Source organism: Triturus cristatus, chromosome 8 (assembly GCF_964204655.1).
Source record: "Triturus cristatus chromosome 8, aTriCri1.1, whole genome shotgun sequence".
NCBI classification, from domain to species: Eukaryota; Metazoa; Chordata; class Amphibia; order Caudata; family Salamandridae; genus Triturus; species Triturus cristatus.
In genome coordinates this window covers 1,537,195,291-1,537,220,623 of record NC_140591.1, presented here as the reverse complement: position 1 = coordinate 1,537,220,623, position 25,333 = coordinate 1,537,195,291, and the positions used below count along the sequence as shown (strand labels likewise).

Below are 25,333 nucleotides of genomic sequence, written 5' to 3'. Positions count from 1 at the left end.
CCTGGACTCCTCCACCACGGCCCGATAATATGGGGCCAATTGTGTGTTATAGCGTTTGAAAAATTCGCTCGGGAACCCATTGGGCCCAGGCACCTTCCCTGAATTAAGTTCCCCCAAGGCTGTGCCGTGCTCCTCCTCCGTTAACGGAAGCTCCAAGCGATCCCGCACTTCATCAGATACCGGTTTAGGGGGTAGATCAGCTAAGAATTGATCAACGATGGCCGCTGGCAGGCCTTCCCGGGGGGCATAAAGATCTGCGTAATAGGCAGCAAAACTTTCGGCTGTAAGGAGTTGGTCAGTGATCGGTGCCCCTTTATCATCCAATAAGCCCGGGAGGGCCTGGGCATGGAAGGCGCCAAGTCTGGCGAGCTTCATCCATAAGAAGGGCTGCGCAAGACTGTTGGTCCTGGAGCAGTTGCCTCACCAGCAGTCCTCCTCCCTCTTCCCTGGCCTGCCGTTCGAGTGCCTCAACGGAGGCCTCCGCTCACGTCAGCTCTGCCCTGCGCTTGCTGCGGGCCGCCGAACACCAGGAGATATCCACTCCTCGTAGAGTGGGCTTCAAGGCCTCCCACAAGGACCCAACACTAGATACTGATCCCTCGTTTGAAGTGAAGTAATGGGCAATGGCTTCCCTCATATGTGTACTGTAGGTGGTATTCTGCAGGTGCCACGGCGATAGGTGCCACCGAAATGGCTGCCGCCCTCTGCCCATAGCCAACTCAAGGGACACTGGAGAATGATCAGATAGGCCGCGGGGCAGGATCTCTACCAGCACCACTCCACTAGCCCTCGCCCGGGGAATAAATAGGTAGTCCAGCCTCAAGAAGGTGGCGTGAACCGCCGAAAGGTACGTGTATTCTCGCCTATCGCCGTGGGTCCACCGCCAGACATCAATCCAGTCAAGACTAGCCACCAGGGAGCTTAGTTTCGTGTGGCCACCCCTCCTCAAACCACCCCGCCCCCCCCCCACTCCGGTCCCTGGCCAGGTCCATAACATCGTTCCAGTCTCCTCCCACTACAGAGAGCATATCCGGCATATCCGCCAAAAGGGCCAGTACCCTCTCCACAAAAGACCACTGCAAGGGGGGGCATACACACTACCCAAAATCAAGGGGACCTCCCCAACCGTACCCCGAATAAATAGATAGCGGCCCTGCGGGTCAATCCACTGCTGCGCGTGTACATATGGGACCCTACGATTGACCAGTATCACCACCCCTCTGGATCCCCTCGCAAATCCTGCATGAAAGATCTGTTGGTACCGATATCGCTGCAGACATGGGGTCTTTGTACCCAAGAGATGCGATTCCTGCAGCATGAGGATATCCGCCCGAGCCCTTTTGGCCTGATGCAATATTGCTCCCCGCTTAATTTTGTCAAGGGCCCCTCTCACGTTCCAGCTTATAATTCGGAGGGTACCTGGGACTCCAGTGTCCCTTAACGTTGCGCTAGCCATAGGGAAGGGACCCCATCCCCCCCACCAGTAGAGGACTGTGGCTGGATGTAAGAATAGTGTCATGAACCCACAATGGAAGTGTGATGCGGAACCTATAACAACTCCCCCAACAAACCCCCCACCCCATACCTCAATAACTCTGATGCATCTGTTGCGGTGGGGCGAATAGCCAGATCCCAACGGGGGAAGTGGCACTGCCCAAGCCAATGGATCCCCAACTCACAGCCCATGGTCCTTGGGCCAAATCTCGACCAGGACAAGCCCGGCAGAGAACCAGCCCACTCCTTAACTCCCCCGACCATTGCATCACAGGGACTATGATAAGCACGTTGGGGGCCAGGGAGACCAACCCCGCCCCTTACCAACCCCAAGCGTCAGTGAACCAAAAATCAGTGTCCATGCTCCGGGCCTTCCCCCGCGGAAACCCCACCAGATACAGAGCGCCTCCTGGATTGTGACCGCCTGCCACCCAACCGGTGCCGTTCCTTTGGATCTTTCCGGGCCACCTCTCCGGAGGAGGAGTCCGACTCCCTGCCAGGCGGCGTAGGCACTCGCATCCGCACAGTCTCGTCGGTCCACTTGAATACCTCCTCCGGGGTGTCGAAGAAGTGAGTACGGGATTGGTACACCACCCGCAGGCGAGCCGGAAACAACAGGGCACAGGGTAGCTTAAGGTCTCTCAGCCGGGCCTTCGCTGCCATGAAGGATTGGCGCTGTTGCTGTACTAGTCGAGTGTAGTCGGGGAATATTGATATGTGCACATTTTCATAGAGCAGCGGTTCTTTAGCACGGGCTTGTTTCAAAACAGCATCACGATCGAAATAGTTCAGGAATCTTGCTATCACAGGCCGTGAACGTGCCCCCGGCGGCGGCTTCTGTATCAGTGCCCAGTGGGCCCGCTCCACCACGAAGCAGCGTGACAACGCATCCGGCGGGAGCCAACTTTCCAGTCACTGCGTGAGGAAGCGTTCTATATTGCCTGCCTCGCAGCCCTCCGGAAATCCCACGAATCTCAAGTTGGTCCGCTGGGCCCGTCCTTCTGCATCGTCCACCCGAAGCGCCAATCCCCGCTGAATCTTTTCCATGGTCGCCATTTTGTGCTTCAGTGTGGTAACATCGTCCTCCACCCCAGAGATCCGGGTCTCCGCTTCTGCGATGCGAGACACAGCGTTGCGCAGATCTTGGCGCAGCAACGTGACATCCGACCCAACCGCCCCAATCTTGGCATCGAGCATGTCCCTGGATTGGGTTATGGCTACCATGAGGGCCGCATTGTCCGGGATAGTCTCCTGTGGTCCCCTGGTTGCGCCAGCTGCCACGCCCGGGCCAGTGAATTTATCAATAGGGCCATGGCGAGTGGAGCCACCGCCTTCGTCTCTCGTCATGGCCTCCTCTGGGGACCCCCCACAAGGCCAATCGCGGCAGGACCAATCGCTGGAGCGGCGGCACCGGGCCCAATGAATCCCCTCAAGGGGTCTGACCCCAAGCAGAACAAGCTCCACAGAAACGATCCAATCCTGCCGACTGCTGGGTGGCCTCACTGTTCACCGTAAGCGCCGACTGTCCGGAAGCCTCGGGTCTGGCAGCCCTCAATGCAGCGGTCCACCGGGTTCAGAGCCAAGAATCCCCACCTCACCTCACGTGGCCCGACCGTGCCGCCGATTTCACACCGCTAGGGTGTTCCGCTGAGTTTTAGATGCTGCCTCGCGTGTGTCCCACTCCGCTCCTCTGTCAAGGGGCTGCCCTCCGGTCCGCCGTAAGCCTCACACCTCCTCTCACCTCACCTCCGCGGCCCGGCGCCGTGTCGTCGAGCACCGCCCCGCCTAGGCCGCCACTCGAGTCCAGAAGGGGGCCCCCGCCCCCTGCATGTATCAGCATGCATGTGGACGGCCTCCTCCACACAGATGGGGTCAGGACGCCGCCAGTCACCGCCGCCCACAACTCCAGGGGGGCCGTTGTCGTCTTCACCCAGGGCCGTCACTCTGCCTCTCCCCGCAGCTGGCTGATGAGGAGGGGGCGGGGGGGGTTCCGAAGAAGAAGACCCGAATCCTTTCTACAGCTGTGGCCCCCAGCGCTCCCCCACCGCCAGCATCGCAGATTTCGAGGGCAAGTCCCCTCTGTTGGGCCCTCCGCCACTCTTTCCGGACGCCGGGCGGGCACCACATAGTTCCCAGTCAGGCTCCCGGTGACGTGGTCGGCTCTACTATGCCCCTTCGGTGTCCCGCCGACTTCCTTTCCTCCGCGCCGCTCCCATTACCTGCCATCCGGCCCAGCACTGATGATTTTGCCCGGGGCCGGGCTCACTGCTACTCGCTACCCCCAGGGGTCTCCTGGATGTAGTACGTGACTCCCCGGCTTCAGCAACGCCCGACTCACGCACGGCGCGATTCCGCCGCCGATCGCACGCTCGGGTGCCCCGGAGCTCCTTCGGGTGTCCGCTCGGGGGGGCAGCGTCTCCACACCCTCTTCCGGATATATATATGGTCGGGGGAACCAGGATATTGTAGGATTTTTTGGCGGGTTGGACGGAGCTTGCCTAACTCGCGTCCGCCATTACGGCTCGCTTGGCCACGCCCCTCATGGCTTTATTTTCAAAGGTCTCCAGATACTTTCCTTCTAGAAACCCGAATTCTTCAAAGAAACTTCTCCTTCACGTTCCAAAATATTGGAAAAGCCTCTCGGGCTGATCTTTTTCCCTCAGTGCCCCCAAGATGTGGAACAATCTTCCCCTGGTTCTCCAGGTGTGTCCCAACTACCTCACTTTTGGAAAGACTCTTGATGCACTGCTTTTCTGGATCTTTCTGTAATCTAAGGTTAACTAGTGACTGGCTTTATTACTGAGCGCCAGGACACCTCTGCCTGAAAGTGCACTTGATAAGGGCTATAAACATTAACATTCCCTATGCTTGCAGCAACAACAAAAATCAAAAAAATATTCAACCATCGCACCAGCTTGCCGCGGTCAGACCTGTTGGGTTTTCCTCACCCCATCTTGAGTTGACTTCAACTTTGAGTGGACAACATTTGAGAGAAGCAGCTTCCGTCTGGACAGCTCTGGTGAATTTTGCAGGTAATTGTTTGGTGAAAGTGCCCCTTGGGTTGAGGGCCAGAAGAGAGACCACTTAACAAAACAAAAAGTGTGCAGTGTGTAGAACAGAAATCCTGTGGTGTCGAAACCAATGACACATTAGCCTTATTGTTGTTTTCCAAGTGAACTCCTGCTGCAAGAACTGCGGGAAGGGCTCAAGCAAGAAGGGTCGAAAAATGGATTTCCCATAAAATTGTTTCTACTTCACTGTGGGTATCAGCAGCGCCTCAGGTTGGAATTTGCAGTCACCATCAAATGCATTGAGAAATCAAGGCTGAATATGCACCACACAGCGACTGTCTTGAGTTTGTTGCAAAGTGTGTGTGATGGACTATCTCTGAAAAAAAAACTGCACATTGTCTGGAAATGTGCCTACTTTCAACAGATTCCAGTGTTTGTATCCATTAATGTCAACATTTACAACGTGCACAAGACAGAAAGCCAGGAGATTTTATAACGCAAAGGTTGTGTGGGTTTTCAGCATAAAAACATAGATTCTAAGTTGTTCTTTTTTTGTTTTTTAAGAAGCACAACCTTCTGTATTTTTCTATGCCAGAATCTAAGGATCGGCTGGACTAGCATTGTAACAGTGAACTGCATTTTGGTTAAAGGGAGTGGTCAGTAGCATGGACTCCAGGCTTTCCTCTGTGCCCTACAGAACTAATGAATAGGCCCTTGGAGGGCAGATGTGGGAAAGGGGCTTCAGTAGAGTATTGAAAGAAGTGTCCTTGTGCTGTGGCTGACCCAACTGAAAACCTTTGACAAGAGCTTTCCCAAACAGCAGAGTTAGAAGTTTACCTAAAGTAGTTATAGGTCACATTTCGGGCCGCAAGTCTTGCTCAAGACTTAGGGCTTGATTACGAGTTTGGCGGTCCCGCAGTCGTATTATGATGATTCCAATGGGCCGGCGGCGGTGTTGTTGTTGTTACTGACGGCGGTATGTATTTTTTCCACATATGTCGATGCAGCAGATTTTTTTTATTCTTGTATGTTTTTGTGAGAGCCTCACTCTTGTTCCATGCCAGGAGCATTTCCGTGTTACCGTTCCCATTTTTAATGAAGTCGTTACTTTCAGATCTGCAGTGGCATCATTTATTATTATAGCATTATAGCTCGCTGCTGAGAACTATATATGTTGTCAATGCCCGTGAAGCCAAATTATAGGCCCCAGCCACTGGTGAGGCCTATAGCGATGGAAAGGGCCAATATCAACTGGTTAACTTAAAGCAGAAGGGCCATAATGCTATTAGAACATTCCACCCACTTTGGGTACAAAGTTCTAATTTAAAAAGGGAGAAACAGGAAGACAGCATTGGAATGCTGGAAAGTGTGGTCTATATCACCCAGTACCACCCGTGAACCACCTCATTGACTTCAGTGAAGTTTCCAAAATTCCAGATACTTATAAATAATACCGTTTATTGTGGATGTACGGTGGATGCTATTCAAATAACATGGAGTGGAGAATTGGTGCATTGAATCTAAAAAGGAACGCAAAGTATCTACAGTGGTGAATATTTCACAGAAAGCGTAGAACTGTGCACCACTTTTGCATCTTGGATGCCTAAGGCATCCCTCCTCTATTCTGTGTTCCGGTGCTGCACAAGGAATGTTGATGCTATTAAACTGAATGCCAGAATGTCATGGGGGGGGGGTTGCTGTTGTATTGTGCATTACGTATGTAGTGTGTGTGTTGTCTTGCTTTGTATAGCCATCTTCCTGATACAGAATGCGAAAGCACTGCCCTATTTTGATGTTTTAACAAGAAATGTGCTAGACCTGAAAGTCCTTCAGGGCATTGTGCTTAAGTATGCAGAATTATCATAAGGACCGAGAGGAAAGCTTCACTGTTAGTGCATTGCCCGGATGTGGAGGAAAAGAGGGCTAAGGGGTGATGTTCCGAGAAGTCTCCATCTGTGAGAGATACGAGAGTCGAAGATGGATTGGCATGGCAACCAAAGAGTTAGTTCTTTTCTTCAAAGGTACCAATTTGGAATGAAGTCGTGGAGAGATCATGAGGAACGTTTAGAAGAATATGTTGCAGAGTTGAGAGGTCTACCAGCATCATGCTCATATTGGTCGAGGATAGGGAAGGCATAAGAGATCAGTTCATGTTCTGATGGAAGTCTGAAAAGATGAGACAAACATTTTGTTGAGTGACGATACTGGTCATAGATAAGAGCTGAGCACTTGCAAGTTTGTGTGCTGGAGAGATGGAGAGGACAAAGATAAGATGGGGGATATGCAAATGAGGTGACTTGAAAACAAAATATCAGATATACAGGCTTACAAGGAAGAGCGGGAAATGTTCACTGATCAAGGTTTTAGATATGTTAATCAAGGGCACATGGCAAACAGGAAAGTGTGTTCAGATGCAAAAGAATGGTATAAAAGCAATAGCAAGGAAGGACATTCTGCCAGGGGTTGTAGCCACAGGAAACACTCAATCAACAAGAGTGGAAAGGTGCAGTGAGGTTTTAATAAACTAATAATGGGGACAATAAACAGATAATAGAATCGGTAGAGGCTCAGTAGGTAAACTGGAGAGAGTGTGAGAGTATGCATCAGCATAAGAGAGCCTATTAATTGTACAGTTGGAAAGTTTCCTGTAACTAAGATAGGTTCGATCGTCTTGATGCCACTTGGTTGCAATAATTAACCATAGCTGATTTAGCATCAGCATTCCACAGGACAGACTGCAAGAGGAGTCAAGGGAACCTACTGCTTGGATTATTCCTCAAGAAGTTTTTTGTTTCCTATGAAAGCCATTTGACCTGGTGTCTGCTGCGAGGACGGAGCCTTTTAAATGCCGACATTTATCGGTAGCGGTGCCATAACTTCGTGTGGTCACCCTGTGAATACGTGACCATTTGGCGCGTACCACATATCGAGGTGGTTGCAGGTACGAGAGACAATAGCAACTACCCGACCAAGTGGTAACTTTAAGTGAAGTAAAGACTGGTCATCCCCGTAGCCCTGATGAAGTTGCGCAAAGAGGTAACAACGAAACCTGTTGGCGATTTGGATATAATAATGTTCTAAGTTGAACCATTTTGTAATTGAGGACGCTCACGGCACTGAATAAAGCTATAACCGGCCAGTGAGTTGGATCTCATTTTTATAGTTGGGAACTGGAACTTTGCTTCTCTTCCTTTGGGGACCAGCTCGGCACGTTTGTGATATTCACACCTACAGTGCATTTTCTATTTCCTTTCACTGTTTCTTTTCTTCACTTTTGAGAAAAATTACTTTGGAACACATTTCTGTTTTCTGGTGAGAAAGCAACCGATGATAAGTGGGCGAGCTAGCGAGTACCAATTAGCCAGTCCCCCGTTGGTGTTGCTACCGTGAGGTGCTTTCTCTCCTTTCTCTCATAATTTTTTCCATTTTTTCCCACAATTTCTTCTAACCTTTTTTTAATTCTGGTGGGAATTTTGGTACTGCAGTATAGTGACATCGCTATATAAACTGGACATATAGACACTTGAATTAGCGGGATTAGTCCGCATCAAAGGGGGAGTTGGTGGGAAAGACCCTCTGTGTGTCTGAAATTCGAGGTGATCTGTCCATTGAGTCAGGCCTTGGTTGTTGATAATATGTTGAGTGGGGGGCGGCCTGACTTGTTTTCCCTCTAGGCTCTATTCTATGTTGAGATGTCTGCTTCATCTGCCCTTCAGAGAGCCATATGGAAGGTCTTCAGAGGGACTCCAGTGTGTGTAAGTCTTTCAGGACTTGAAAGATGTTCAGACCTAGCATGCACAAGCAAATGAAAGGGTTAGGACATTACTTTTGCAATGTAACCTGTTGGCTTCTAAGGCTGTGAAATTCTGGCTTGCGAAGAGGGAAATTGACTTTAGATAATCTAATAAGCAGTGAAGGGGTCACATCCAAAGAATTCATGAGGATGATTTCCCTTGTACCGTCGCCGAAGAATAAGGTGAAAGTTCTGTACGTGTTGAGCTTGGCTAGAATACCTTTGTAGAATATTTTGTTAGCAATGTTGCAAAAAGGATTTGATCCTTGCACCAAACTTAAAGGTTAGAACGGACGCCAATAAAAAAAAAAAGAGCTAAGAGCCCTGTAATTGCAGAAAATGAGTGCTGTGGAGAACACCATAGCTTCTTTCCTCTACAACAGGACAAGCTTAGTATAGATACTCAGTTATTAAGAGGGAGACTCCTACAGTGGTACGGGCAATAAGGAAGTTAAAATGTTTTGTGTGAGGAAAAAACAATTACACGGCAGAACCACATACGTAATGGGGTTACGAGTGGACAAGAGCCCACTTTCAGAGAGAAATGTTTACCAGGGTTGGATAATAAATCACTGGCGGTCAAGATTCATTAAGTTGGAAATTTAGGTTGGGGGAGAAGAAGTAGAGGAAGTGTAAGTGTGAAAGATGGAAAATGCGTGTCTGGTCACAGGGGGTAGAGGTTGGAAGATGATTGGAGAACGACACTGAAAGAAGATGGGATGTTATTATAGGTTTCGATGTGGTTTGTAAACAAGTATGTGAACAAGAGATTATTAGCAGGAGTGAAGTTGCTTTTGACGGTAGAGAAGACTTCGAGTGTGCTGATGGAACTGCATTTAGGGGAACTAGAATGGTGCCACCAGAGAGGTTTCGAAGGAGGTTGTTGAACGTAGCCCAGTCTGGATATTTTGCCATTACCAAAATGAAGGAGAAGTTGACAGAAGGTTTCTGGTAGTCTGGGCTGGTGACCAATGTTTGAAGAATAAGAACACCTCATATGGTGTGCAGAAAATTACCGTCTTCACCTTCAGAAGAAGTAGGATTAGAGATTGTAGGTCCTGTGTATGGTGACCAGACTGGCTCACAATATACATTTCAGTGGTGGTCGATTTGTATTCAAGGATATGAACACCGAGAGTATACTAACATTTCTCAAGAAGATCGTTGGTAGGAAGGGAGTTCTTCCTCATTATTAACATAGAATCAGGTTCAATTTATATCCAGAGAAATTAGCATTTGCTTTTTTACTCAACGTATTGTGCTTAAGAGGTGGCCATAGTATGCAGTGGTTGAAAGGTTTAGTTGAACTATTACAAATGTATACAGAATGGTCTCAGTGGTGGGAAAAACAAAACAGAGAGAAAGATTTTGGGAAAGATTAGTGGTCCATAGAACATCTCTGCATGCCACCACTGGAGGCTTTTACCTGATGTTTTCAGGAGGAGGAAGCCAAATTCTAAGGTAGGCGTGTGTGTGCCTGCCCCCCTTCACGCCTCCCTGGATATGGAGAGACTGAAAAGAGGTAATGCAGAAACGTATTGAGAGTATTGACTATTGAAAGAGAGTGGGGGTGACACCAGGACACAACTGCTATGCCCCACACAGTTTCGGTCAACCCATGCTACTCTGAGCTTTCATTATCATAGTTCATGCTAGATAGGTATACCATGAAGACAGAGCCAGGACTCATTTTATAAGTAAGAACATCAGACTGCTCTGTAGTCAAATCCTCATCAGTGGATAGTAATTCCCCAGTCGAGTTATTCTCTAAAATAAACACGCAAATAGCAAAAAATAAAATAAGCATACTTTAAAAAATGTTTTTGGGTTGCTCTTGTCTGATCAGAAATTGCCAGCTTTATCTGTGCTGCCTGTTCTTTTTAAACATCAACCTACATTTTTAGCAGGTTTTCACTATTAACACAGGTTCTTGAGAATCAGTCTCGTCACGTCTTGTCCACTCCTGTCTGCTACCTCTGTAAACTCAATGCTAGAAGATATTGTTCTTTGTTGGTCTGGCATCTCCATTACTATAGCCAGGAGGAATCACTAATCCACACAAACCTTGACTCACAAAAGTCTTTAGGAAACCAAAACGAGTTCTTGATAAGATTATGCTCTTCTTTCAAGCTTTAGTTAGGCGTCTTCCTTACTAGAGTCTTAGCTGCCTAAATCCCATTTTGTTTTCTCTAAAATCAAGCTTCAGCCTTATGACTTGGCAGCTGCAATGTATCTCCCCTCTTACATTTTTTTTTATCAGGTGAAATACTATATATATATTAGTTTTGGAGCTGGGATTCCCTTTCTTGTTCTTATTTTTTAATGACTGTCTGGTTCGCAAGTATTAAAACCGGCGGGATTTGGACCGGATATTCTCCTTGACTGTTACTAACGTAGATATTATTTGAATCTCTCTCTATACCTTGTGGTTCGCAGGTCTGTGCACTCTTATTTCTTCTGACTGTTTTGGAGCCACAATCTTGAGTCAAATGCTTCATCGGGTGGACTGAGTGTTCATAGAAGGACAATCTATTTATTCCTTTATCGAAATTTACATCAAGATCAGTAATCTTGGATGTACTTGTGCCGTTTCGCGTTAGAAGATATCTTACATGCACACTTAGCAAATTCACTCACATTCTCCAAGTTTCGCTCTTGGCCATGCCCTGCTGTGAGATGCCTTCCTCGGTAAAGGCCTCCACGGTTGGCTAAAGAACGATGGCATCGGTTTCCCTGGTCCCCTCACAAATGTGGACAGTAATCATTCTTGATTTGATCAAATCCTCCAAGCGTGTTTGAACACAGATAGTCTCTACTTTGTTCAGTGGGTTATAGATTCTGGGAGACCATTCAGAGCTATTTCTATCTTTCAATGTCCCGCCATAAAGGAGCATATGCTGTATTGCTATTTGTTGAGGAAACAGTATTCTTGACCCGCCGACATGTACCTGAAATTGTCTAGATGACTTAGCCTTTGATACAGCAAACAAGTCTCATGGTTTTACCCTTAATGGATCTGGAGAGGCCACCATTGGAGACAACGGGGGAGATTTATTTTACTTTTTCATCATTTGTTTATTCCTTGCACCCCTATTAATGGTTTGTCCTTTGAACAGAGGTCCCCATATTTTGGAGCGAAGTCATAGACGGCCGTGTGTGTAATAGTCTAACCTTATCGAGACCTGTACCAGTAGTAAGTGAGGTCTTTGGATTATGGGTATCACATGTTCACTTTGTGGGGTGGGGCGGTGACTATTTCTCCTGTTGTAGAGCCATGGCAACTCAAGAGAAAGTGGTGTATCCTCTCAGTGGTTGAAAGTTGGCCCGGTAACTTTCACCTGGTTATCCATTCACATGTTGGAGACCAAGACCATGTTTTTTCCATTGTATTGTACTGTATTTTACCGTAAGATTTATATAGCCCGTTATATCCTTGATGAAGCAGGACGGAAAAGGGATGACTGAGTTCCGATTTGCCAATCAGCATTTTATGATCCAGATCTTATTTTCTTGAGAAGTGCCTTTTAATCGTGTTTAGGCTAAGCCAATTTTGAGTCATTCATAACTGGATCTTCAGATATGGGTTCTGAATGTCCTGTGAATCTTGTTGCTTGCGTTGCATATTTAGCACCAGTTACGTTACACAAGGACACATTCATTTTTTGTTAGGCACGGGGAAATTAAGTGATTTGCCTAGAATCACAGGATGTTGAGCGTCATTGCCAAGACTCGAACCCGGTTCCCCAGTTTTGAAAAGTGACTGCCCTAGCCCGTCCGGCCACATCATCTCCCCATATTTGTGGAATCAAACCACCAAGGCATGTAACAATTTTTAAGACCCTGAATGGAAGGTTAGGAGCGGGTGGACTACTGCTGCCGGTGCAGGGCCTCAAAGGTAGTTCTGTGGCTGTCCTACTCCCCGCTCTTCCAGTGTGCGGGTGTTGACTATGCTACTGAAGAGCACCAGCCACCCATTGCTAACATGAGGAAAGCAAGCAAGAATGCCACGAAAGTTGTGAAAGATGTGATTCCTCATGTTCTCTGTGGCATTTGGGCTTGCTTTCCTCATGTTAGCAAAGGGTGGAGCTGGCGTTTCTTCAGTATTTTAGGTAGCAGCAGCTTTCTATATATCACTGTCAGCGAGAGTAAAAGCTGGCAATTTGGTGGCATCTGTGGTTAGTATTGTGGTTCTTCACCGGTGGACACGAGGCCACAGTTATACGGGTTAGCGCACCATTGCCACCTCTGTAGAGCGCTGTGCACAACTCCAGTTTCCCATTACAGTGTCTGTGTTTAATGGCCTATTGTACCTATAGCTAGGCATTGAGGGGAATCGCCATCAGTCTGTATTCAGGAATGCATAAAAGCAAGAGACTTCCAGGCAAATGAGAAACACAGTCGCGGTGGTGGCTAGGACATTGGGATGAGGGCAGAGCAGCTCTTTTTATGGTGGGCATGGACTTGCGAGGGCTAGGACCAATCCAGAGCGAGAAGGATGGCGGGGTGTAGGAAACAGTGTTGTCAGACAATCAGGAAACATATGGAGGAAGAAGGTAGGAGGGAGGTGGTTTTCCTCACCTATAGACTACTCTTACTCGCAATGGTTGAACCAGAATGGACACTGGGATCCTTCTAACCCGATCCCAATTTATTATAGGCAATTGGGCTGAACCGTCGGCAGTGGGGCGTGGGGTGGATAGAATGGACACTGGCAGCCTCCTCCTAATCCAATACTTCTTTATTGTTGTTTATTACTGGACGATAAACCCAGATCAGTCATGGCTCATCGGGGCCATGTGTACTGGTAAAGAAAATTGAGGGAGCTACTTAAAAACAACTTAAAGAAAAAAAGTGTACAAAAAAAGCTTGGGAAACTCACGTTTAACTTACTAAGTGGATCGAGGCTGTAAAGTTAAGTCTTTGAAAAGTTTTGAGAGAGGCTATTACTCTATTGTGATATATGAAGAATAAACCCAAATACCTTCCGCTGTCATCATACATTACAGCGCCCCTGGTCCAGTATAACAGCCCAAAACTACATAATCGAGGAAGCCTCGCAGTGCAAATTGATTCATAATAAATTATAAAATAACAAGACCTGGCAAAACGGTCAGTGTCAACAGCATTGAAAAAACGCAGTTCCGGATCTCTTTGTTCATCATCTCTTAACATCCAGTTGAGGGAACCGGGATGGGACTCCTCTGTGTGGTTCCTTCCCTTTGTCTTCTGTTTCTTCCTCTAGTCCTCCAGGGAGGACTCCAACTCCCGAACCTGCACTCAATGGACGGCAGATGGTAGGGAGAGCTTCCTGCTTTGGTTAGACGTGAGTGTGTATCTTAACCGTTGGCCTCACTACACCGATTTACTACTCTACAGTAGATGTGTTAAAATCATAACATCTTGTGGCAAATCAATCACCAATCAGATAGATGGCACCATCGAAAATGTTCAGATGTCACTGCCCTTCCTGTTCCCTTTGATCATCCTGGTAATCTTTGCCTGTATCCCTAAAACAAACTATTCACGGTTGGGGGGTGAACCTACTCTTCTGCGTAGGTTCAGTGGGACCACCTGCATCTGGGCTTATCCAGAAAACAAATCTGCTAAATTTCAGGAAACCTCTAAAAATGAAAGTATTTTTGGACTTTTAAGAGTTCAAAGTAGTACTCTGTTTACAAACACTGTATGCCACCGAGATTCCTCTGTGTGAATGTTACCGCTCTACAAAACAGCAGATTAAAATACAACCTATAACGTCCAACAATCCGAATGTCTGTTTGAGAATCTTCTTCACTATGGAAGTCAAGACCCAAAGGTTAGTGGTCTGTTCCATGAAATGGTTTGTTGTTGTTTGGGATATAATTCTCTGGTGAGTAGTAGGTCGTTTAGGTAGTTAAAAGTATTAATCAGACTGCTGGACTGGATGAGGGACTGATCTCCAATTGGCTTGGTGGTAAGCTTGCTCCAACTTTCCTCGACGTCTGTGCATTCATCAATCCAGAGAGCAATAGATTAATATTTAGTTGATTGGCAATGCAGGTGATGATTATCTTTGATAACTCAAATAGTAGTGTTTTATTTTGAATTCTGTAAAACACTTTTTTTTTCTTTTCTCCACAGATGTCCCCGACTATGAAGATATTGAGCAGACTCTGCAGGCACTCGCCGTGGTGATCCCAGAAAAGGTGGGCTCCATTTGAATTACAGGTTCCAGAATAATCTAAATGACGCTCCAGAGGGCTAAATGGCACCTCCTTGGTTTAAAATAAAAGACTTCTGCTACAGGAATCATGAACTCTGTGGTTGGGGCTGTGGTTCCCAGTAAAGCTCCTGAGGTTCCATGGACCTTGGCTGCAGGACAAGCTTCGCAACCTTGTTCTGCGAACCTTGAGCAAGCTTTACAGGCCTCTGTTGGTATGTTGTTGGATTTACACAATGAAGAACCGATTACCTAGATAGTTAAAAAGTAATAACAGTTAACATTAATAACAAATAATTAAAATAACTAAATGTAGAGCGAGAGTGACAGAGTTTAGTATATTCTAGGGGGTTTAATATGTTCAGATGTTATGCAAGCAGTAGATAAAACACAATGGTCAACCTGATTCAAAACATAGCCAAAGCTAACCATAACAATTGAACATTGTGAGGAGGTAAATATTGAGCAGTATAGCTATTATCTAATTTGTGATGTGAGCAAACACAATACCACTAACTTTTATTTGGTAGCTTAAATTAGGGTTTTCAATTAAATGTAATTTGTTAAAAAGTTAATGCTAGTTGTATATCTAGTAATTTAGTCTTCGGAAAAGATGGGATAAAATGTGAAGTTAAAGTGTCCAGAAAAAGATGTTGGGTAGTGAAAGGAAATTGCAAGTTTAAAATCTTTTTAATTTGAGACCAAAACTCATGCCGAAAAAGAAGTATATTGGGGCATATAAACAACATGTGGAAAAGGTCACCTGTAAGAAAATCACAAGACCAGCAGTTGGAGGGAGTTTTTAGCATAAATTTAGTACACTGTATAGGGATGAAATATAATCTATGATAAAGCAAAAACATGGAGTGAGTAATACTGGTAGATCTAGAAATGTTATAAAGGTGTGATTAAATCTTTTTCCAAAAAGAGACTTCCCAGTTGACACCAATATCTGTTTCCCATAAAAGTTCTGTTTTGGACTTGGTTCAAGAGGAAACAGGAAAGAAAATAGCTTTATATATAGAAGAAGCTTTAGGGCCAGGTTTAATAAAAGTAGTTAAATCAGGGGTCAGAAATAGGAACATGCTGTATGGAAAAATAAGTGTCTAAGACCACATTCCAGCAGAAAACATATATGAAAATATTGAGAACAGTGGAAAACATGTCCTCTTCGAATAGTTGGCCAATCCAAATAATACACTTATCACTCCATGAACTCCAAAATAATGGTCTATTTTTTATCGTAATAAGTGTGTTCTATCATAATGACATTGTAAGAAACAAAGAAGGAGTTACAGGAGTGGGAAAGAACGTAGATTTAATCAAAGAAAGTGTATGATGAAAAACAGGAGCCTTAAAAGAAGGGGATTTAGAAGTGAGAAAAGAGACATCTTTAAGTGAAAAGGGATGTAAAAGAGATGTTTCCACTGCTAACCCTAAAGGAGAAAAGAGAGAAAGCAAATTAGAAATCCAAAAGGAGGCTTTACATAAACCAAATGCAGTATAACAATAAAAGTGTGGAAAATTCACCCCTCCCTCTAGTTTAGATTTCTGTAAATGTTGTAATCCATGTTTACCAATTAAATGGGCCTATACGTTTTCCAATAAACGGGGCCCTTGCCATCCTTATGAATAAAGCAAATGGTAGCCTCTTTAAAGGTGCCTGAGGAAGAATTATAAATAATAAAGTGTTGATATAAATGATATAAATAAGGAAGAAGGATATTACAGAAATGCAGATAGAATTCTACCGTAAAACCATCTGGCCCAGGTGTTTTACCTAATTCTAATGATTGGAGTGCCATAGAAATTTCATTAAGATCAAGTTAACTTCTAGAGAATCCAAATCCAAATGAAGAGAATGAGGGATAGAAAGTAAATTATCCTCAATGTCAGAGTGAGAAATTGGGGATTCAGCGGGTGTATAAAGTCTCATAAAACTTAACGAACTCTAGTAAGATATCTTGATGATGTGTAACTGAAGTACCTTGTGATGTCATGAGGAAGTCAATTATACGCCTTTCTTTCTTTAATTTCAAGTAATTAGCTAGTAGTTTACCAGCCTTGTTTTTTCCACCATAATATCGGGCTCTATTTCAGAGTAAAACAGCATTAGCTTCATTTGTGGATAACGTATTAAAATGTAATTTGCTTTAATGAGATTTTGGAGATCAGATAATGATTTAGAGGAGAAATACTGTTGTTCTAAGGATTTATTGAGGAACCAACGAGGCATGTTCTTTAAGTCGACCTTTCTTTTTCTTAGAAACATAATCAATTATGAAACCTTATGCCGCTGCTTTGAAGGTGTCCCACAATAGAACAGGAGTAATATGAGAAGAGTCATCAAAAATAAATAAGTTGGAAGCAAAAGATAAAAAGGGATCAGAGAATTAAGCGTCCTGTAGCAGAGAATTATTAAATCTCCATCTATATGATTGAGGGGGAAACAAGCCCAAATCTGTTATGATCATGGCATGAGCAAAGATTATTATAGGGCTTGTATGAGAATGCCTAATAAATTGTGCAAGGGAAAACTGAGGTGGATAGACTAGGACCCAACCTGTGAGCACGTTGGATATTAAGCAAGGTAGTAGATCTAACAACTTTGGCAGAAAGGAAGTGAAAAAGGCAATAGGGTCAGGACCTTCAATTCCTTCAGGAAAGCATAAAGATGAAGATTATTTTGCCTGTTTCTATTCTCCAAATCTTCTGCATGTTTTTTTAGTTGGAGAATTTCCTTCTCAAGATGGGCAATTTTATTGGTTTCCTCATGCAAATCCACTATCTGTTGATCCGCTAAGGACATTCAATTCTCCATGAGTGACTGTTGGTCGTTGAGATTTTGGATACGTTTGTTGGTTTCCTCAACAAAAGGTTGTAGTGCTCGAATTTCCTCTAACAATAATTGTAGAGAAATAGGAGATGGAGATTTTTCAGCTGAAGAAGGATCCTGTTTCAAGCGTTTGTTAGCGGAAGAGGACAGTTGAATTTTGCCTGAGGAATTAGACACAGTGGGAGCACGACGAGTTGAAGAAGTCATTATTTTCCCAACAGCAATTGCTTTCTTCACCAGAAAAGTATTAGAGGCGGAGTGTATGGTTGAGATAAAAGCAGACTCTTAGATATGATGATACGCTGAAGTTTCTTTAGTCTGCTCATGTACCTGCAAAAGTTCAGGAAAGCAAGCAAGCCTGCATACAATTAGAGGGGTAAGCACCAGCAGACAAATAAGGGACACAGAAAGGTAAGGTGATATGAACAAGTGTCACAGACTTATGATATCCAGCAGAAAAGATAGTGATGATACGTCAAAATATCAATTTAGGATTCAAAAGTCAGGTTTATTTAGACAGTACTGTTTGGCAGTATAGCGAAGAAAAAACTGTATAGGTCACCTTAGTCCAAAATTCAGCCCAAACGCATATGGCGAAAGGAATGAGAAATATTTCTCAAAAAGTCATAATGCTCCCACCTACTGGGCACAAAGGTATTATGCCTACAGCGCTACGGCTATTGGCAAGTCTTCCATGGGGGCTTTACTAGGGGCTCAAGGGGAGTGGCAGTGTTGGTACACCGCAGGGTCCCTTACATTCATTCAAAACAATGGATAGACAAGCAGGGCCGCTATGTGTTCATTAGTGGGACGTTGGGGGGGGAGCACTGATTCTGGGGAGTGTATATGCACCGCCTCCCTTACAGGGGTCCTTCGTGGAGAAATTGTTTGGAGTATGGGCAGAGGTGCCTGAGGGGCTGGCGATTGTTGGGGGGGGACTGGAATGACGTGATGAATTGCGGGCACATCGGAGGGGACATCCTCTACTAAACTACATGACATGGTACGGGGTATGGGCTGGGTGGATACGTGGCGCTACCTCCATGGGAATATGCGAGAATACACATACCTCTCGGCTGTCCACCATTCATTCTCTCGCCTGGATTATATCTTTGTCCCAAGTGGGATGTCGCATAGAGTGCAGGCGGCGGACATCCTACAGAGGGGCCTGTCGGATCACTCCCCCGTCACAGTTACTGTCAGCCTAGATGGGAGGCGGCAGCCGCTGCGATGGCGTATGTCCACGTGGCACCTACAACAGCCAGATTATCAAAAACACATGGGGGAGGCCGTCGTGAATTTTCTGACAGACAATGTGGGGTCGGTAACCGATGCCGCGACGCTGTGGGAAGCTATGAAACCTACACTGCGGGGCGTGGATATAGCTTGGTGCGCGACTGCCCGAAGAAAGCGTAGGGAGACCATGGTAAGGGCGGCGGCAGAGATTGAGGAATTAGAGCGCAGGGGTGGGGAGGACGAGGGGACCCCGGAGGTGGAACGACTACTACTAGCGCAGCAGGCCTATGCCTCCCTTCAGATGGAGGAGGCGAAACAGATCTGGCTCGCAACGCGGAGCAGGATTTATCAGTAGGGGGATAAGTCGAGCACAATGCTGCATCGGCTATGCCAAGGTATATTACATCCCCAGGTGCTGCCGGGGATATTAGACGCGATGGGGACCCCGGTTACGGAACCGGCGATACTAGCAAAGGGCTTCGCTACATACTACGCGGAACTGTATGCCCCCCATGACTGCCTGTCAGCGGATGTGGTAGATAGATTCCTGGCGGACTTCCCACCCCGGGCAGTGTCAGACGAGACGCGGGAACGGCTAGAGCTCCCCCTGACAGCGGAGGAGCTGGGCACGGCGCTGGGTGAGTTGAATACGGGGCGCGCCCCTGGTCCAAATGGCTTCCCTAGCGAATTCTACAAGAGGTACCACTTGCAGCTTGGAGACCACTACAAGGCGGTTGTAGAGGAGGCTAGAGAGACAGGAATTCTCCCTCCAGACTGGCGACATGCGGAGGTGGTGGTCTTTCATAAGCCTGGGCGGCCGCCAGAACAGCACACCTCATATCGCCCGATATCGTTGCTCAATGTGGAGGCCAAAGTCCTGGCGAAGACTTTAGCCAACCGGCTGCTGCCCCATGTAACAGATCTCATTCACCCAGATCAGGCCGGATTCATGCCCGGCAGGGCCACCCGACATAACATTCGCCGGGCACATATGGCGATGGCGGCGGCCGAGAAAGTGGGAAAGTCAGCGGCTCTCCTCTTGGCCGATATGGATAGGGCGTTCGACTCCCTGAGCTGGGTCTACTTATTTGCGTTGCTGTCCCGCCTTAATTTGGGTCCTCACTTTCTGGCCTATGTTCGCCTCTTATATACAGACCTGACAGCCTCAGTGCGGGTGGCCGGGGCTGTCTCTTACCGGTTTGCGATCGAGCGGGGCACTAGACAGGGCTGCCTCCTATCACCGTATCTGTTCGCGCTGGCCATGGAGCCCCTTGCCGCATGGGTGCGTGTGGACGCACAGCTACGGGGATTCGAATGGCCTGGGGGACCGTCGGATAGAATTGCACTGTACGCAGACGACGTGCTGTTTTTTATCACAGATCTTAATCGGTCTGGACCGCGCCTCATGCGGATCTTGCAAATTTTCGGGGAAACCTCTGGGCTGTATCTAAACCCACGCAAGTCTACGCTGTGGGTGTTGGGGGGGCGCGGGGTGCCTGGAGCCTGGGCGTCTGCTCTGCAGATAGCGGTAGACGGTATTAAATATCTGGGAGTATTCCTGTCGATTGCGCCAGAGCTGTCATGGGAACGGAATGTGATGCCGGTCTGGAGACGAGTCAAGGCGGAGGTCCAGACGTGGACTCGTATGCCGCTGACAATATTTGGCAGGCCCGCCATCTTTAAGATGGTGGCTCTACCCAGACTGCTGTACCAACTGCAGAATCACCCCTATCCAATTCCACCCGTATGGTTTCGGCAGGTTGACTCAGTATTGGGTCGGTTCCTTTGGGCCGACGGTACAATCCGGGTGGCGCTCCGTACATGTTTCTTATCCACCTACTGCAGCGGTTTGGCGACCTCGGATATACTATCCTATTATCAGGCCTCTCACCTTCTGGTCCTTAACGAGTGGTGGTATGGGGACAGAAGGGACCCGGCCTATGCCCGGGAGCGCTGTCTCATGGAACCCCACTCGCTACATACGATACTCTACGCGGCGCCGATACGAGGGGAGCTTCCCCCCGGGACACAGACGGTCTTCCGGATTTGGAGGCAGGCCCTGTGTCGTATGGGATGGTGGAATACCCTAACTGGGGAGACTCCCCTCTGAGGCAATGGACGCTTGCCGGAGCTGGCGGCTCTGCGGGGATTCACGGGTTGGGATAAAATTGGAATATCAACGCTGGGCGACGTACTGTCGGGAGTTACACTAAAATCGTTCCAGGAATTAAGCCGGGAGTATGACATGCCACGAACCCAGTTTTTCCGATACCTGCAATTTCGTCACGCCATCGCCCCGTATTTGGAGGGTCTGGAGTCCGTGCCGGAGTTCAGCCCCTTGGAGGCAAAAGTGTTCATGGGCGACCTGGAAACCAAAAAAATATCACGCATTTACCAGTCGCTGGTTATTCATTGCTCCTCCTCGCTACAGAAATTACGGGATGCGTGGGTAAGGGATGTGGGAGACCTAGATGAGGATGACTGGAGGGAAGCGTTAGCGGCCCCTAGGGAGGCGGCCATAGCGATGCGGCTGCGTCTCATTCAATTTAAGTACCTGCACCGCACATACTATACTAGACAGCGGCTGTGGCGGGCGGGTTTGATCGCCTCCCCAGATTGTCTTCGATGTGGATCGGAAGTGGGGACACTTATACACACGGTGTGGAGCTGTGGGTCCTTATCTCGCTTCTGGAAGGGGGTGTGGGATAGCCTGTCGGAAGTCCTGAGGTGGGAGCTCCCTCGCACGCCGAGGTTGGGACTCCTGCACGTCATGGAGGGAATTGGGGGTAATGTCTATAAGCGACATTTGATGCTACTGGGTCTTACCCTGGCCAAGAGGGACATTGCTCAGGCCTGGAAGGACCCGCGGCCCCCTTCGGTGCTAGCCTGGAAAAGGTGACTTGATTTTTGCATGGACATGGAGCAACCGATCTTCGTGGCTCGGGGATGCCCGCGTAAACATTTTAAAATCTGGAAGCGGTGGGCAGACTTTAGAGGCATTTGGTTGGAGCCGCCAGTGGACCAGGACCCAGTGCTGGAATTATGAGGAGACAGGGCAGGCCAGGAACACACCACGTTACGGATGGGGGCCGAGCGATAGGAAGGGGGACCGAAACAGTGACCATGCGATGGGGGGGGGGGCGGGAACCGGGAGGAGGGGGCAGGGGGTTAGGAGGGGGAGAGGAGGGTGGGGGGGATAGTATAGGTTTGAAAGTAGGAGTAGCATGTTCTTAGTTTAACAGTAAAACAAAACGGATTGTGATGTTGTTATTGTGATACACCCGCCTGGCTGACGTACCTGGAGGTCAGGGCTCAGCAACTGTAATGCAATCGCTTAATAAAATCTGTTCTTAAAAAAAAAAAGTCATAATGCATAGCATGGAAACAGAAACGTGCAGAAAAACGATATATAGAATGTTGGTTATGAAGAAGATCCAAGACAGTCAAATAGTTAATGATATAGAAAAAAGGTATTCATGTATTCATCACAGTCAGCAGTTTCAATCAAGTGCAAAGTTCAGAGAAAATAATAACAGCATTTTTGTCCCATGGCCGGACAGGCACCGACGTGCGGGTAGTCCAGTCTGCAGCGATAACATGCTCTCTCGTTTTTTTGGTGAAAGCGTAGGCTTTTCATGTTTGCTACTGCGGCCCTTGGCCATGCGATGGGCTTGTTCTATGGTTTGAGTTCTCCCATTTTCCATATGGATGGCGTGTGATGTGGCCCTGGCTTCTGATCGTGCCGTGGTCAGTATTTTGTCGAGCGTGTAGGTTTCTTTCAGTATTATTGTGCGAAAGGCGACTGAGTAGCAACCTTCAATGATGCGCAGCCTAATGGTTGCCTCCTTGTCAAAACTGTCAAACTCACAGTAAGTCACTAATTTGTGTAGCCTGGTCGCAAAGTCATCGAGGGACTCATCCGCTCATTGGCACGCAGTGTTGAATGTGTATCGTTCAAAATCAATATTTCTCTGGGGGTCGAAGCTGTCAGTAAGACATTTTGTTAGGCCCTTGTATGTCGTGATTGAGTCAGGTGGTAACGTGATGAGCAGATCTTCACCAACAAGGTTTAGGAACAGGTCTCTGACTTGTTCATCCGTGTGCTTCTTGCAGGTGGCGCGCAGGTAGTGCTCGAAACACTGAATCCAGTTCTCCCATTGAACACCCTTTGTTTTTGAGTTAGACAGGTCAAAGGGCGACGGAAGGTTGAGCTCCGCATGCTTTCTACACTCTCTCTTTGTTCTTGTTCTTGTTCTGTGTGCCTGTCATGGCTGTAGTAAGCAGTGCATATTATGGGGCTTTTTGCTGGTGTGCGGTAGAATTGCAGCCTCAGTAGCTTTCAGATCGGTCACTCAACAGTTTTTTTGATTTTCCTTTTATGCAGAGACAAGCTGTAGTGATAACTCAGCAATACGCCTGACTGTAAGATGGCCACCGGGCCTTAGTCAATGCTTCTGTATTGATAATTCAGGGAGAATGCCTGAATTAAGATGGCCCCTGGTAATTCTGCAATGCTCGTTGGCCAATTTGCCTGACTTCAAAATGGCAACCGAGAGAGTCACACTTGTGAGACCTCGTGGGGTAGAGATCATCGTCGAAAACCTAAACTGATCATCACTTTAGCAATATTAAGTGCTTACTGCTTGTAGGTGGCGTGCAGGCACTTCTTCAGTCCAGCGTGGGCTCCTGTGACCAATGCTTGTTAGTAGTTCATTGCGCGCGACCGGGGTAGGCTCCTGACGTCGCTGTAGGTGCCGAATATGGCCCGCAGCAGCTGTTCGTGGCACGGGGTAGACACACTGTTGTCCCTGCCAGTGCTGAGTTGCAGCGCACTCTGGTTGGGCTCCCGACTGCGCACTGGAGTCGCGGGCTGCAAATGGTCTGTGCCGAAGTATGCAATGCAGGCAGAGGTGTCATGCCTGGGTCCGACTCACCAATGTCATTGTCAGATGTCACTTACTCTTGTCCAGGCCCCGAAAGGAAGACACAGGGAGGCACCTAGGTGTATACAAAGGCTTCTTTATTCTTCCCTATGTCGCAGCCTGCGCATGCATATCCCCCTTGCCCTGTGTCCCCACTGCAGTGTGTTGTGACCAGTTATTGCCCCTGCTGAGCTAACCGGAAGCTGTGTCCGGTGTCTAGTCCCCTGTGCAGGGTCCTACTGTCCACTGTACACCCTGTTATTGCAACACACGGATTTCATGGCCACTGTGACAGGGAGTAGCTAAGGCAAGGTCAAGAGCGCCAAAGGGCAAACCTAAGGGTAGCAGCTCCTACCCTAAACGAACTCCAGGTTCTGCTTCGTCAACTCCGGACTGAGCCATATCAACAACATTGGGATGCCACCTGCTGGCTGCCTAGGGTCATTGCATTTTCCCAAATGATCTGCAATGTAAATAAAATAAAGGATATATTTGTGTGTGCTCCAACTAGTGACCAAAATTTTATTAGTTGGGTACAAATGAAAAGTGGCGGCGGTACTGAGACACACACTGATTTAGCAACTCTATTTATCATAATATCTCCAGTAAACATTACTTAAAGCTTCCTTCAAAATGGTGGCGTCCAGGACTTTTACCAGTGAACTGGAATGATTAGAGTGCCCAGGGTCACTGACTGCAGCACCCCAGGTGAGAAGGGACACGCGATCTGCTGCTTTTGCTAGCAGAGGACTGCTGTTGGGGAAAAGCACTATTCGAGCACAGAACCTCCCCTTTCAGCACCCTAGATTCATAGATTGTCTGAGTGGAACCCGAGAAGCTGTACTTGAAGCATACTCGGATGTGGTGAATCTCAGAATGAGCAAATAATCCAAGATGGACAAAAGATGATCTGAGACTTGCTCAAATGCCTGTCTTCCAAATAGCTATGTACTGACCTTCAAGTAACATGCATGGCTGCCAGATCTATTCCAACTTGAAAATTCAGAACACGAATCTTGGTGATAGTGAACAATCTGTCAGTCAAGATGATCAAGAGAGCCAGATGTATGTGTCACCAAGCAGAGAAGGCATGTTTTATGTACACTGCATGACCAAAGCTGGCATTTGTGAAGTGTCAAGACACTTGATGTAGTAAGAAGATTCAACTTGTCAAACCTAGGATAAGTGGTGTAAATCTATAATGCATCACTCGCAAAACTACTCCCAGGCCAGCTGCACCAATAGGAGCTCTAGAAATAACAGACCTCGTGTGCACTAACTTTCGGTCTGTAGAAAGGGACCTGAAAGAATCTAGAAATTCCTGGTCACCCCTGATTCCTTCACCAAATATGCATTTTATATGCACATGCACGTCCCACCGAGGACCCGAAAGCTGCCACAACAGCAAAAGTGTTGTGGAGAAGTTCTTTGTCATTTATGTCGATGACGTACCTGAATTTATTCAGATCGACCCGATGGAACTTGGAAATGTAGGGTTATTGTATACCTTCTTTTTGAATCATACACCATTACTTTCAATAGGGATTGGATGTCTTTTAGTAGGTGTTGCCACGAGATGTACATTTTTAATGGGACTCACACATCCAAGTACCTCTTCTGAGAGTTCTGCGGGTAAAGCACCACACAGAGGGCCCCAATACCACTGGACGGCTCAAAGGTTAAATCAGATTTTTTTACATTGGAAGTAATATAAAAACACCCCAGAGTGGAAATCACAATATTGAATTGAGACAAAGTGGATTAACAAATAAAATAGTGTGAAACCTAAGGGTCTAAAAGAAAAGCTGGATTTGATGTGTTATTTACCATGCAGTATGGGAG

The 25,333-nt window shown here is 47.1% G+C and overlaps 1 protein-coding gene across 16 annotated transcripts in view; it reads left to right on the top strand.

Moving 5' to 3' along the window:
• Nucleotides 1–25,333, top strand: part of ARAP1 (ArfGAP with RhoGAP domain, ankyrin repeat and PH domain 1) — an 826,919-nt gene that overhangs the window by 472,810 nt on the left and 328,776 nt on the right. For all 16 annotated transcript variants that reach the window (XM_085623389.1, XM_085623384.1, XM_085623387.1 and 13 more), the window contains one exon: nt 14,419–14,483. In XM_085623389.1, the coding sequence (XP_085479515.1) occupies nt 14,419–14,483 (65 nt within the window). The remainder of the gene's footprint in view (nt 1–14,418; nt 14,484–25,333) is intronic.